Source organism: Pleurodeles waltl, chromosome 4_1, assembly GCF_031143425.1.
Source record: "Pleurodeles waltl isolate 20211129_DDA chromosome 4_1, aPleWal1.hap1.20221129, whole genome shotgun sequence".
In the NCBI taxonomy this organism is placed as follows: Eukaryota; Metazoa; Chordata; class Amphibia; order Caudata; family Salamandridae; genus Pleurodeles; species Pleurodeles waltl.
The window spans coordinates 996,337,584-996,353,340 of NC_090442.1; the positions used below are offsets into that span (position 1 = coordinate 996,337,584).

General features: G+C 42.4%; 1 protein-coding gene across 4 annotated transcripts in view; it reads right to left on the reverse strand.

Moving 5' to 3' along the window:
• Window positions 1-1,584: 1,584 nt before the first annotated feature.
• Window positions 1,585-15,757, reverse strand: part of CBLL1 (Cbl proto-oncogene like 1) — a 61,243-nt gene continuing 47,070 nt past the window's right edge. For all 4 annotated transcript variants that reach the window (XM_069229826.1, XM_069229828.1, XM_069229829.1 and 1 more), the window contains exon 7: window positions 1,585-3,912. In XM_069229826.1, coding sequence (XP_069085927.1) covers window positions 2,886-3,912 — 1,027 coding nt within the window. In that variant the 3' untranslated portion in view covers window positions 1,585-2,885. The remainder of the gene's footprint in view (window positions 3,913-15,757) is intronic.

Below are 15,757 nucleotides of genomic sequence, written 5' to 3' on the forward strand. Positions count from 1 at the left end.
ATTTTAAGCAAATTGTAGGCAAATGTGGGTGCCATGTATGCAATATCATGGGAGAACACATTCCCTGTTGTTGTGCAATAGTCTGCCTGCAATATATTTGAGTGTCTCATTTCAGTACACTGTCATTGTAGACCAGGGGGGTTTAAAGAAAGGGACGGGAAGGAAGAGGGAAAATAGTCCTTCACATGCACCCAAGGATCTGATGTCAGCTGTGGAAGTATACATCAAAACACTGAGACCGAAATGCTCCTATGGAGGAAAGCCATTGACTCCAGAGTAGACAAGTGAGATAAGACAGCAAAGCCACCCAATCAGGCGTGAGGAGATTACCCCAAATCCACTCATTGTATGCAGGGGTAATTGACTGGGGGGTTTGCAGAAGACAGCTAAAGCGGAATGTAGCACAGAACTTAAAAGTCATCTAATGCAATTAAAAAAACGAATACTTGGAGGTAGGGCTAAACCTAGCTCCTGATGGACGATAACGCAATAAAAGGAAGTAATATTGATAGGGAGGACTGTTTATGAAGTAGAGATTGTCCTTAGGCAGGTTTACTTCAAATGTTTCATGGTTCGAATTAAGCAATATTAAAAACCTTTCAGTGCAAATTAAATGATAATTACATTTTTTACCTGCATTTTCCCAGAGCATTTTCTAACATTTTACAATATTTAACAATATCCTGCAAGTCACTATAGTGAAGATCAAATGTTGTTCTCATTTATTACAGAAAAAATTAAGTAGTCACCAGGCGCTTAAAATGATCCCCTTACAGGGAAAACAACCAACGTTTAAAGGAAACTTTTTGGAGAGTCCATGCCTTAACAGAAACGTACGTGCACATACAGGAGATTACCATACGTAATGCAAATTCACAAAATGATTATGACATTTTAACAGGAGGCATTATCATGTCGAGGCATATGCTATTAAATATCCAGGGACTGCTCACAAAGCAAATTGTGTCAAAGTTTTATGTGCTAAAATTTTCTGGATAAACTTCAAGGACATTGTACATTCAAAACTTCGAAAAAGCAGTGAAACTAAGTTCAGTTAATATTTATGACTTGAGCCCACTATCACTTAACTGAACTTGCGATACTGGGTGAAATGTCAAATTGGAACATAGAAAATGTATTGTTAGAGACAATCCTTTCTAAGCTACACTATCATGTAAGAAATTAGCTTACAAAACAACAACAAAAGTGCGACCTGTTTGTATCACATGTCAAAAAGAATGGTGCAAAATAAAAATAAATAGAAAAACATAAAGGGCAAATGCTGAACAGGAGTTTCCAGCATTGCCTGTTGAGTTCAGCTCCAGAACTTTTCAGAGATATATCAAATAATTTCCAGCATGCCTCTCAGGAGATTCAAGCACATTTGCAAAGTAATTACATTATATTCTAATGGCTGATCTTAACCATTTGTCCCCAGCAGAGCAGGCAGCATGTTATCTAGTCATAGTGGGCAGTACTGTTAGATTTAGTTTTCGTTTGACATTTTTCTAGCATACAAAGAAAACAAGACACCATGAATAAAAACGAACAAATAAGGCTTCTGGTCAAAAAGAAATACAGAAATTGAAACACAAATATATCGTTTACTGTGTACTGGAAATATAACAACTGTTCGGAGGCTATGCTTCAGGGCATAAAAAATAAGTTCTCAAATTTTCAACAAGCAATTGCGTCCGATGTTCCTTCAACTACTCAAAAAAAGGATAGAGGCCGAAGGAGGACATGTCTAGCTCAAGTGACCAATTCATTCCACCGGGTCACCCTTTCATTACTGGCATCCAGTGCATGGCCAGCCATGATCAGAAAGAAAATACTGCAGCACAGTCGAGTTACACATGTGCGAGAAGATGCTATGGTAGGAGGTTGTACTCTGGAATGATGTGGCAGAGGAGGAAATGAAGTTGAAGGGCCCAATTTTATTAGCTCCGGCCAGACAGCCAAAACACGATGGTAAGTTATCAAACTGTAGTAATCACAAAACAGAAAACACTCTAAATTCTACACTGTGACTTCGTGCACGAACCTGGAATATCTTGTGGTCCATAATGCCCAGCCACAGAAGTGCTTAATTAGCTTGGTCACTAAGTGATCACAGATATTCACATTACAAGACATTAAAAGCTAAATAGATATGACAGTAAAAGACAAAGCCTTTCGTGACTTCATCGAATAGTTCCCTGGTTATAAAGACATTCTCCCACAACCAGTAGGAAGTTACTCTAATGTTTTTCAGAAAGTATGAACATTGTAAAATATCAAATCATTATAACCGTATGAGTGTCTAAATGAAAACGTGTCTATGAAAAGCATTACTTTTCAAGAAATGCCATTAAACCAAAGAAAGCCTGTCTTGAGGTACTTTAGATTCCCTGTAATACAAACTTTGAACATTTTGTTGCACAATATTTTGAAAAACGATCGTCAAACAAACATGTTATTAAGAGGTAAGCACGTTAATGCACTCAACTCCATATAATGTACATTTATGAGCATTTAAATTTAATGTTACACAGGTTAACAAAAGCATCACAAGTAAAACTAAATATTGTCTTTATCAATAACATTTAAAGTGGTACTGTACACGTTTTCTATTCCACAACTTAGGAATTTGCACAGATCATTAAACCAAGGCAGCTGTCGCTCTAGAAGCTTTGGTGTCCGTTAAAAGAATCTGAAATTTTCTGTGCTACAAACCCAAAGACTGGGGTTTAAAATAATTGGGATTTCGGCCCACGAGTGTCTAAGCCAAAGCAACACCTAGATTTAGGAAATAGTCACATTCCTTAAAAGGGAAAATATATACATCAAATCAAAATTTGCTGCTGCATATCCTCCATTCAGCATGGAATTGAAATGATGTCACATCACTGATAATAGGGTCGATATCTTGTTTGATCTGGGTGACGTGGTCCAGGAATAGGGGCTTGAGATGGGGGGCCTTGCATTCTTGGAGGTGGAGGTGGCCCTCTTGGAGCAGGCCACATACCCGGGCTCATTCCACCAGGCTGAGTAAACGGAGGGCTCAAAGTTCCTTGATCCTCACTGAACTGTGGCAAAGAACTGGGATTATAGTGGTGGGGAGGGGGTGCATTTACAGGTGGGCCACCATGTTGAGGGGGAGGTCCGGGAGGTGGATGATTCATATAAGGTGGCATTTGAGGAATAATATGTCCAGGAGGAGGGTTGATGGGTGGTGGAGCAGTTGTCATTGGTGGAGGCGGTGCTTGGCTATAAACCAAATGAGGAGCAGCTGTTGCCTGGGGCGGATGCTGCATTGGATGACTAATAGGCGGCGGTGGAGGTGGTGGTGGTGCATAATGTTGTTGTGGAGGCATAATGTGATGGGGCATAGTTACCACTGGTTGGCCTGGATATTCAGGATGATGATGAGGTGGAACAGGACCGTGCGGAAGTGGTTCACGGGCGTTCGAACTGGAATCATCCTGAATAGGGACAGTTATTAAATTGCTGTGTTTTCTTATCCGGTAAAGGTCCTGACTAACAGAGCGAGGTGGAGGTGGAGCCATGGACATCTCTGTAGGGGGAGGCCGAATATCTTCTTGCTGCGGGTTATAATGCTCATGTGGCACATGCTGTATTGGAGGTGGTGGCATCAAAATAGGTGGCTTTGGTGGAATGTGGTTCATGTGATGCTTTTCTGGTGGCATTATGAAGCGATCAGGAATTTCAGGGGTAGACGGAACTATTGGAGGATGAACAGGCTCGGGTGGAGGACGGCTGGCTGGTTTTCCTGCTCTCATATGACGGTGATTGATGTGGGCCTGCAAGTCCCTCTGAGATAGGTATGTTCTCTTGCATCCCTGAACAATGCTACACATGAAGAGGGCTCCTCTTGCACACTGCTCAATTCGCTGGACCGGGTCATTGCAGCTGGTTAAGAAGAAAACACACCTGTTTAGTTTGTTGTAACTATAGTCAATCAAGAAATGCATATTTTCACAGATATACATTACAATGTTATTGCACTTGACACGCATGGAGTAAATTATTTTCTTAACGACATACAGAAAAGATTATTGATCCACCTTGGCTAACAAAAAACAAAACGCATGAAAATACAGTTAAAAAAAAAAAAATGTTATTGCCTGATCAACTTACGCGATAGTGCTTACCTGCACCAGTAAGGCTTTCACAACGTTCAAAAGCAGACTGCTCATAATTAATCTGAGATCGTATCTATGCTACAGCATAACCCACAGAGGAGTGGGCAAGAACCATGACATTTCTAAGACGACTAATGTCCAGTGATTTGAGGGAGTGGGAATGGAGATGGTAGGGAGAAATTAATCAAAAGAAAATGAAGCGTGGTCAAGCACCTTCTCGTTGTTTAAAGCCACGACTCTGTGCTCCTTTCTTCTAACTCGTTACTTACCGACCCAGACATCTATGAATTAGATTTCGTTTCTCGATAAGAATGCAGAGCTCTCAAAAATGCTACATTAAAGTAATTACAAAACATAACCATAGGGAGCACGAGAGCCACGTCCAGGAATTTCACGAGACTTTCCAACAGTGATAGTGAAATAATTTCTTTAACATGATTTTTATGTGTGTGTTCGACTCCGACAATCTTCATCGATAGTCCAATGTTAGCTCCAGATCTGCCACTATTTTGAGAGCACAGAGCCTAAAGGGTAACTGGGCCCCAATCGTGGTGGCTGAAGTAGTTTGTCACTGGTGCCTAGGAAGGTGGCATACTTCTGGTTCTGCAAACAGGGCCACACCCAGCTCTTTTTGCCTTTCAATATAGTGAAAATGAGCAGTCACAGGCTGTTCAGGGCGGGAGTGTGGTTGATAGGAGCTCAGAACTCAATTAACCCACAGACAATAACACCATGCCCAGTCCTGTGTCTGCCTAATAAAAAAATAAAGTGCGATTCCCCTGATCAGAATTCCCCTGTGAATGCAGCCCCCATCTATGCTCTCACTACCGAGGCAACCTTGGTTCTTACAGGGAGTGCAGAATTATTAGGCAAATGAGTATTTTGACCACATCATCCTCTTTATGCATGTTGTCTTACTCCAAGCTGTATAGGCTTGAAAGCCTACTACCAATTAAGCATATTAGGTGATGTGCATCTCTGTAATGAGAAGGGGTGTGGTCTAATGACATCAACACCCTATATCAGGTGTGCATAATTATTAGGCAACTTCCTTTCCTTTGGCAAAATGGGTCAAAAGAAGGACTTGACAGGCTCAGAAAAGTCAAAAATAGTGAGATATCTTGCAGAGGGATGCAGCACTCTTAAAATTGCAAAGCTTCTGAAGCGTGATCATCGAACAATCAAGCGTTTCATTCAAAATAGTCAACAGGGTCGCAAGAAGCGTGTGGAAAAACCAAGGCGCAAAATAACTGACCATGAACTGAGAAAAGTCAAGCGTGCAGCTGCCACGATGCCACTTGCCACCAGTTTGGCCATATTTCAGAGCTGCAACATCACTGGAGTGCCCAAAAGCACAAGGTGTGCAATACTCAGAGACATGGCCAAGGTAAGAAAGGCTGAAAGACGACCACCACTGAACAAGACACACAAGCTGAAACGTCAAGACTGGGCCAAGAAATATCTCAAGACTGATTTTTCTAAGGTTTTATGGACTGATGAAATGAGAGTGAGTCTTGATGGGCCAGATGGATGGGCCCGTGGCTGGATTGGTAAAGGGCAGAGAGCTCCAGTCCGACTCAGACGCCAGCAAGGTGGAGGTGGAGTACTGGTTTGGGCTGGTATCATCAAAGATGAGCTTGTGGGGCCTTTTCGGGTTGAGGATGGAGTCAAGCTCAACTCCCAGTCCTACTGCCAGTTCCTGGAAGACACCTTCTTCAAGCAGTGGTACAGGAAGAAGTCTGCATCCTTCAAGAAAAACATGATTTTCATGCAGGACAATGCTCCATCACACGCGTCCAAGTACTCCACAGCGTGGCTGGCAAGAAAGGGTATAAAAGAAGGAAATCTAATGACATGGCCTCCTTGTTCACCTGATCTGAACCCCATTGAGAACCTGTGGTCCATCATCAAATGTGAGATTTACAAGGAGGGAAAACAGTACACCTCTCTGAACAGTGTCTGGGAGGCTGTGGTTGCTGCTGCATGCAATGTTGATGGTGAACAGATCAAAACACTGACAGAATCCATGGATGGCAGGCTTTTGAGTGTCCTTGCAAAGAAAGGTGGCTATATTGGTCACTGATTTGTTTTTGTTTTGTTTTTGAATGTCAGAAATGAATATTTGTGAATGTTGAGATGTTATATTGGTTTCACTGGTAATAATAAATAATTGAAATGGGTATATATTTTTTTTTGTTAAGTTGCCTAATAATTATGCACAGTGATAGTCACCTGCACACACAGATATCCCCCTAACATAGCTAAAACTAAAAACAAACTAAAAACTACTTCCAAAAATATTCAGTTTTGATATTAATGAGTTTTTTGGGTTCATTGAGAACATGGTTGTTCAATAATAAAATTAATCCTCAAAAATACAACTTGCCTAATAATTCTGCACTCCCTGTATTAATCCCCCGTAAACTTTGGCAGAAGCATGAATAAGGCTCAGGTGCAGACTATGTTCAGTCCACTTCATTCTTAACATTGTTGTTGCAGTAGGCAAGACAATCTAAAATCCTCATCCGCGCCTCAGCATTTCACAGCTGCATGGTCCAAACTGCTGACAGATATCCACGTTACTCAAGTGCTGTTCCGGCAGGAGTTACAGGGAAGGGTGGATGCAGCCCATTTCTTCAAGGTATGCAGCCTCCCTATGGAACAGACCGATGCCTCTCGGCGGGCCTTGGTGTGGGAATCCCAGGGTATTCAGCAATCGCATCCACTTCTTGGATGGAGCAGACAGAACACAGTAAAGTAGTTGCAGGCCACCATGGGCTTGTGCATGTATTGTACGGCAAGGTAGCTGTAGCGCACCTGGAGCAAGCACTGACTGATCACATGGCAAGGCAGTTGTCGTTAAATAAGACCAGTAGAGACAGCGCGCACAGCAGTAGCCCAAATCTGGCAGGTAAAGTTCTCAATGGGAACCGGAAGAAGAAACCGGGAGACCCACTACAGCACTGATCCCTACTGGCTTCTCTCCAAGGCTGGAAATTAAGTTGGGTTTGTCCTCTTGAACAGGCTCACCTCCCACAAGACCAGGCAGACTCCTTCCTTCTCACAGCAGGCAGACAGGATTCGAAACACTAGGCAGACCCTAAGCTCTTTCAGCAGAAAGTGCAGACTTCAGGTGATGTATCCTCACCTCTGGTAGACTAGCTGTCATACAGCCACCAGCCTGAGTCACACAGCACTGCTTTGAATAATCAGTGAAGCCTTCCCTTTCATGGCCATGTACCTGAAGCAGTGATCAGTGACAGAAAAAACAGAGTTGGCCTGACCTAGAAACATTCGCAGCTCATCTTTTAACACAGAAACTGCAGTCCCACCAGTCTTTCAGACCACTACTTGGTTGATGGTAGCAGTCTCCTTAGCAGCCTCTGGTTAAAATGTGGTTGGGGAATTTCTAACTTTATCCCCATCTCCAACCTCCTCACTTTAGCATTTGAATCTCCAATATCCAGCCAAAATAATTAAGGCAACACACTTCCACTGTCAGAGGATGAAGACCGCTTTCTCAGTCTTGTGCCATGCTAGATCGGGATAATTCTCAAAATCGATCCACTGGATTCAGTATTCTGATTCACACACACACAGAGTTCTACTATTACACATGCACTGCACACACTCTAGAGCCACACAGGGTGCCAATGCAAGGTTCTGGGTTTCATTTGACATGAGAGGGAGTCAAGTAGGCCACACTCTCAATGGCCGAGATAAAAAGGTTTGGTCACACTATGGATTCACAAAACCCAGTACACCTCCGCCACCACTTTATGTACTAAACCTTTAACAGGGACTGCAGTCCACTATGAAGACACTCATGGTGACCTCCTTCAGGTCACAAGACAGGTCCTGGACTTCAAACTATCAAGGACTGAACTTGGAATCAACACATACTTTATAATAAAAGGAAGGAAGAATGGGCCCACGTCCCAGCAGTGCAGGGATCGGACTGGCTCGCCATACATTTTTAAGAATTTATCACTGCCCGGGGCACACAATTTATGTACCTCAACTTAAGTAGGAGATGGAGGTGACTAGCCAACAGAGACTTAGAAAGGTTAGCAGACACAGGCAAAAAGTAAAGATACAGTAGAGAAGAAGAATTGCATAGGGTGAAGAGGAAAGATGCAGTGATGTAAATGGGCGAAATGAGGAGAGAAGTGATGTAGAGACAGGGAGAGTCAAAAACAGAAGTGGAACAATATAAGGACAGAGAGAGACACTGGGCAATTTAGGTTTGAGACAGCTGATAAAAAATGTAAGACAGATGTAATCAAGGGAGCCAGTCACCGTGAGGAGAACTGAAATGTGGAGTCAGACGGGGAATGATGTGGTGGGGAGCAAGGGACATGTCTGTCAGTACTGCAGGGGACCTTATAGTATTAGCAAGATGGTGACATACAATTCTCTATGCAGGTGAATCCCCCCCACATACCCTCAGATATGCTTGCCCGCTCTGAAGGCTGAGTGCTTTGGCAGCAGACAGGGCCATACAGACTTGGCTCTGTACCAGTACACTCTCATACTAGTGTTATTAGCAAGGATTTAATATTCTGGCAACTGTAATTTTGACCATATTTCTAATGTTAATACCTAATACCTTTTACTCTAAAGGACTAGTACCTTTAAGACGTTTTTCACAATACAGTCAGTCCTACTTGCTTTGCCTTAATGTTTCATAATAAACAGATCACCCCTATGGAATTAGACATGACTTTTCCGTACAGCCTTTACCGTAAGCTTGACACCAGCACAGGCCTATTAAACTGCATATAAACTGGCAAACATCACACAAAGCTATAGAATCAAATATGACAACTAAGATAGACTGCAAAACAATACACAACCCATTTCAAGAGGGCTTGACTAGAATCATCACAGTGAAACCCTCGGATTGGTCAGTGGATGGCCAATGCCAAAACCCTTGCCTACAATGGGGAATATGAAATTACATGTAACAAATACCCATCTATAGGGTCTAACACAATGTGAGATCAACCAACTGTTGAAGGACTGCTGGTTTTAACAAATGCTTTTCACAAATAAGATAGGCCTACTGTCTTTGACATCACTCTTCATAATAAGCAGGTCAGACTTATGGCTACGAATACACTATTTCCCTATGTACCAAGCAGGGCTATAGCTTGCTAGCATAACCATGTCGGTCCTACTGTCTTGAGCATAATTTTTTCCACAAGGCAACCATCATGTACAGAGTCATTAAATAGGAAAAGTACACAAAATGACAGATGGCTAAGCAAAACGAACTCTCTCTCGTAAGAGGGTCTAACAAGGATTCTCACAGAGCAAATCTTCAACATCCACAGATTTCCCCAGGGGCCACCAACACCAAGCTCTTGTCTACTTAGGTAGTGGTTCTAAACCTTTTGACTTCTGTGGACCCCTCCACGTAATCATTATTGCAATCTGGGGACACCCACTGAATCATTACTGAAATCTGCCCCCAACTGAATCATTATTGAAATTCAGGGACCTGGCCTGAACAGTTTTGATGATTTGAACCGCAAACCTATACACAAAATTACAGAAACAAGCATTAATCAAGAAAAATTATGCCGAAATGTTTTATTTAATTAACAAATAAGAAAATCAGAATTTGAATGGGATGGTTAGAGCTCTAAATTCAACTTAAGCCGCCTAATATCCTTCCTATATTCTATTTAATGCACTTGCACTGCCCTCATGACTCAATTTGAGGATATCAACATAATGTTTTTTCCAATTTAAAATTCCTACACACTTACAAAACATTTTCAATGTTTCAATTTTACACTTTTCTTCTTTCTTTATTTGCTTAAACCCTGAGTAGGCGTGATCCCCTGGGATCCCAGAAAAACAGGTTAAAAAATGCCCTACTAAGGTAATCTGTGAGCCTATCTGTATGCTTTGGGATAGAGTAATAATCCATCCTTAAAAGCCTATTGACTCTAGCATATGCTTTTCTCAATAAATACATCAGGCCTCTTAACTTCTTCCACATTTCACAATAAAAATGAGGCATATAGCCATGATCACTGGCTTGCCACCATAACCAACTCAGTCCTGCTCTATAGATAAGCTTTGGCACAAGCCAAAAATGCAATACAACACTCTTCAGCAGACCCACACAACCTCGGTCCAACCAAGACCTCTATTCATAGAATGGAATATGGCTGGGTCAAAGGGTTGCTCGTGGGACAAGAGAGACATGAGTATAAGAAGAGGCAAAACAATAATCCACAGTAAGCAGACATAGTGCAGAAACATTAGAGCTTTGGTAATTCAGCTAAACAAACTACAAACGAAAGCAACAATGAGCACAGACTCGGTCCTTTAAGATACAAATAAAATTATTTTACTTTCAATTTGTCAGAAGATTTTAATACCTGAACTTGGTGGATCCAAAAAGTTGGATTGAACCCTTCAATTAAAGGCTATGGGGCAACATGCTCATAGTCTAGAAGACAGTGGCCTGTAGCTTGTCAGGAAATGTTAATATTTACTCATGTGCACATACTGAAAGGATCATCATACAGACAGATGTGAAAAGCAATATGGTGCAAGAAAGAATCACTTACCTTCTCACAACAAAACACTATTAAGAGACTGTTCTACAAACCCACTGTACCTTACAATGAATGCACTGATCTAATCTCAAATCTGTGACCATACACACAAAGAGAATCGCCCTAAAATGTCCTTTCTTTCACTAAGCAGCAGTTACACACATTATACTGATACTCCGACATCATTGTAGTAGCAACTGAAATCGCTACAAAGCAAGCCACACTCGTGATTGTTAGTTTTACCTAGTCGTCAGTCCCTCAAGGTCTTCTTTCGGCTTTTCTTTTCATAGGATGTTTATCAGTAAGAGCTGTTGCAAAGTCTTGTTGCTGCTGGGACATTTAGAGAAAATAGGAATGCTGGGGTGGGAAAAATAAAACAAGTTACTTACCTCTGGTAAAGATCTTTCTGGTGAGTGCTATCTGTGGCAGACTCCTAAGCCTCTCCTGTGCTACAATTGTTGCCTCAGCTCTTTGACCCACCCTGAATATCACATAACAGAGCTATATAAAGGTAAAACCCCAGTTTAGGGACATCAGTTTCCCATCCTTGTTTTCCATACTGAGGCAGAAACAAGGCTGACATGATTGATCGTAACTGCAGTGCACAAAAACTAACATGGGATCCAACTCAAAGCCGCATAACCAATCCTTAGAATGGCGAGACTGGCGAGATCACTGAGGAGACTGCAGGTAGCGTATCTACTAGAACGAGGTAAGATACTTGTTCTTCAAGGATATTTCGACCTGCAGATTCCTCATTTCTCAAATCAATACCTAATCACTATTTCCAAGGTAGGGGGTCCAAGGAGCTGGTCAATCCAGGAACTCCTGTAACAAAGATATGGCATAATAACCCCTGGTGAAGGTCAGGCAGAAGTTAATATTGCAGCCTAGCAGATATCAAGAGCAGGAACACCCTGGACAACAAAAAAAAAAAAAAAAATCTGTTGCACTGGTGGAATGAGCCCCGATGTCTTCAGGAAGCTCAATCCAGCCAGGCAGCATCTGCTTCCAAACCACCTTGCCTTTCTGAAGTCAGCAAAGCCAAGGAAGTGCTGACAATCAATCTGAAATTCACGAGTCCTATCAATGTACGAACTGAAGGCCATCCAAGCATTCAGGTGGTGTAAGTATCTTTCCTCCTAGGTTAGGTGAGGGGTGAACAGAATGTCGGCTGAGTAATGTACTGAACCACATGAAAAGATAAACAGCTTTGATAAGAAGGAAGCCATGATAGTAAGGACCAGTTTGTCCAGGAAAATGAGGTAAAAGGATGGCTGACAGAGAAAGCCTGCAACTTAAAAATGCACTCATCTGAGGTAATGGCAATCGAGAACACAGTCATCAAGGTAAGTAGTTACAACAGGCACAAAGGGCAAACTTATCAGGAACGTGAACATGATGTTAAGACCCCTCGGGAGGGGTGTGGTGTGTGTGTGTGTACCGTTCAGCATTACAATAACATACTTTAATAATTAGAAATATAAATTCTAAATGGCCAACAGGTAAAGATTAGCTGTGGCCACAACAAAATCTTGCTATGCCAAGAGAAGTATAAAGCACAACATTTCAAACCCGCCCTAAGAAGGGTCAATTTCCTTCTCTACGCACCATGAAGTGAGCGGGGTCCAGCATTAAAAGTAAGAAAGTTTGGTAGAGTGGAACAGAAGTGACAAGAGGACGTCCACCACCTCTGCTGGCTCGGTCAAAGGTGCTCAGACTGCACTGCTCTATTCTACAGACATGAATGTGGAGGCTCTGGGTGTTTGTATGCAGAATCCACCCCTCCTATTGTGAGAGAAGGTCCATCCTGAGTGAAAGAGCAGGGCACATGGATAGGCAGAGAAGATATGAATACCACATCATCTGTGGCCAATCCAGCACAATCAAAATCATCTAGCCATGGGCCTAATGTAGCTTCCTTAGAAACCCAGGAGTCAGATGGATGTGAGAAAGTGCCATCTCAAGTAGAATAGCCTGCCAGGCATCCTTGCTGCATACAGTGTGTGCACTTGTGAGTCATGAAGAGGTCCAGTGGCGGGGTCCCCAAAACGCAAGGACGGACTGAGACACCTCCTGTGTAAGGGCTCATTCGTGATCAGTAAGATCATGCCAACTGAGTTAATCAACACATATTAAGAGACCCTACCAGATGGTTCACGGCCAGCAGGACACCATGACCCTGAGCCTAACTAAACAGCCGTAGCGTCTCCTGCATAGGAGGAACAAGCCCACATCACTGTTAGGTGGCAGATTTCACTGTGGTTGTGCAGCAAGCCACAGGAAACAAAACTGACTTACCACAGATGGCAGGCAGAAATGCCTTGAGAGCCAAGCAGACTGCTCGAAGCTCAAGCATACTGATTTATGTTTTCTGCTCTGTCGGAGGCTATGCATCAAGACAGCCAGCCATCGAGGTGAGGACTACCACAGTGGCCACTGCTGATGAAGAACTTAATGCACATTATTTGCTCCAGATACCACTGCAGGTGTTCAGGCACTTCCTGGGAAATCTGGCCAATGTACCATTGTGTGTCGGGAACCAAGATGATGCATATTAAGTTATTTGTATTTGATAAAGTGCACAAACAGCAAACATTTCTTGTCGCTGAATAAAATGTATAATTCTAACATAAATCAGCTTGACTGGAGTCATGATAAACGACAGCTAACCAGTTCAGTAATCTATTTTATACAATGAGCTGTTACGCAAATGCTTACATAAAAAGCTAAGCCTTCAGTGCTTTCCAGATGTGAAGTAATTCAGATTCAGTCCTGAGCAACAGCAGTAAAGCGTTTCACAAAATAGTGTGCAAACTTAAAAAGGAGCAGCCTCTCATTTTGGCTTCTGTGATTCTTGGAACCAACAGAGATAAGCAACAGATGACCGCAGAGTGTGAGATTGAATATATCCAATGATGTGTTTAGAAATAAATGATGAAGCTAGGCCATGCAAGGACTTGAACACCATGCAGTGTTTAAATTGCACTCTATTTTTTACTGGCAAGCAATGAAGAGGGTTTAAAAGGGAGGTAGCGGGGTTTCTTTAGGTAAGCTTAGGGGTTGCACTGCTGTGTTCTGAATGAGGAGTAGCCTGTGAACAATTGCCGATGGAAGGCGAAGGTTCAGTGAGTTGACATAGTCCAATTTTAAAATTACAATTACCTGAGTTACAATCACTGTTTTAATGTTAAAATTCAGATGTTAAAAAGCTACCAAATTCCTGATCGGTATCTCCAGATTCCACTGATTAAATCTGGGGTTTCAATGAAAGATTTGAATCAATTATCAGTCCTGATTTTGGCAGGGTTTGACGAGGCTGGTGGGGAGCCCTTCTCATGGGGCCAGTAAATATCACACCAGATGTCTGCTCTTATATGAAAAACTACTACCTCTTCGCATCAAGTTTTTTTTTACTCAACGGCTAAACATAGATGTTGAATAAATGCGGGGATAAGGAGAACCCCTGTGGGACCCCAAGATGAACCAGATTTCTTCACATCACATAAGATGGCAATTGGGCTGCCTGTGTTGTTATACAGTAAAGAATTCAACAAAGAGGATGCATATCCTATAAATTCAGCGCTCTGGACATGGTTCAGTAAGGTATTATGATAAACTGTATCAAAATACACAGATGGGTCCAATAAGACTAATGAAGAGGTGTGACTAGACTCTCCCTCCATTCTGAGATCATCCATAACTGACAATAATACTAATTCAGTGTTGTACTCTGGGCTGAAACATGCCTGTCTCGGGTCCAAGACATTTAACCTCTGCAGATGATTCCACGTGATGTCAGCAATGTAGGTTTCCTAAACTTTGGCACAGAATGTCAACAGCAAAAAGGGTCTGTATTTCTTTAAGTCAGACCGCTCTGCTCCATCTTTTTTGTTGGCAGTTAAAAACACTATTTTTTAATGTTTGTGTGGCCACTCCAGGACTTGGACACAGATTTGGTAACATCAAAAGCTGGTTATGGATCGTCAACCGAAAATTGTTTATGGATAATTAAGTATGGGAAGACTGAAGGGGCAGGGAATCGAGCAAAGAGCCAAATTTAACTCTAGTAGTAATTTTCTGGAGAGTATATAAATAAATTGGGGTAAAGACATTGATTACTACATCATTAGATTACAATAAGAGGTTGATACACCTTGTTAATGCGCTCTCTTAAATCCTCAATTTCATCTAGACAGAGTTCAGCTGGTCGCACAGAAGTTGAGAAGCAATGACTCCCAGTAAAATTCTTTCAGTAGAAGAGAATTCATTGACCATCTTCAATACCTCTATGCATACTGGAGGCATTCAGGCTGTTGTCAATAAATCAACCAACCAACATTTATAGAGCGCTGCAAATCACCCGTGAGGGTCTCCAAGTACTGGAGCTTCTACGTTGCTGCGTGGAGGTATGATCATTTGAACATACAGGTCTTTAGTTCTCTTCCGAATTGCTGGTGCGACAGTGTGATCTTGAGATGCAGAAGGAGCACCCCTCACTGTTTGCTTGACAGATCCGTGAGATGTCTGCGAGGGAGAGGGAAGCAGAGGAAGTTCATTTGAGGCGTCTGGTCGGTTGGTGGAAGGTCAGGCATTTGTTAATGTATGCTGGTTCTTCGTTGTGCAGGGCCTTTTCGGCATGGGTCAGCATCCTGAACAGGCTGATCTTCTTGATCGGACGCCAGTGTAGTTTCCTGAGATGGGGCGTGATGTGGGTCCTTCTCGGGGGTGGGGTCAAGTATGAGCCTTGCCGCCGAGTTCTGTATTATCTGGAGTTTCTTCAGGAGGCATGCAGTGATTCCTACATACATCTTGTTTCTGTAGTCCAGTCTGCTAGTGATAAGGGCCTGCATGATGGTGCTTCTGGTCCCACCTGAAGATCTTGCAGAGCATGCAAAGGATGTGGAAGCAGGCACATGAGACTGCGTCAACTTGCTTCTTCACGGATAGCTTGCTATCCAGGATGATGCCAAGGTTGTGGGTGTGGTCTGTTAGGGCGGGGTTGTTGGTGTAAAAAGTTGTTTTAGAGTTAGAAAT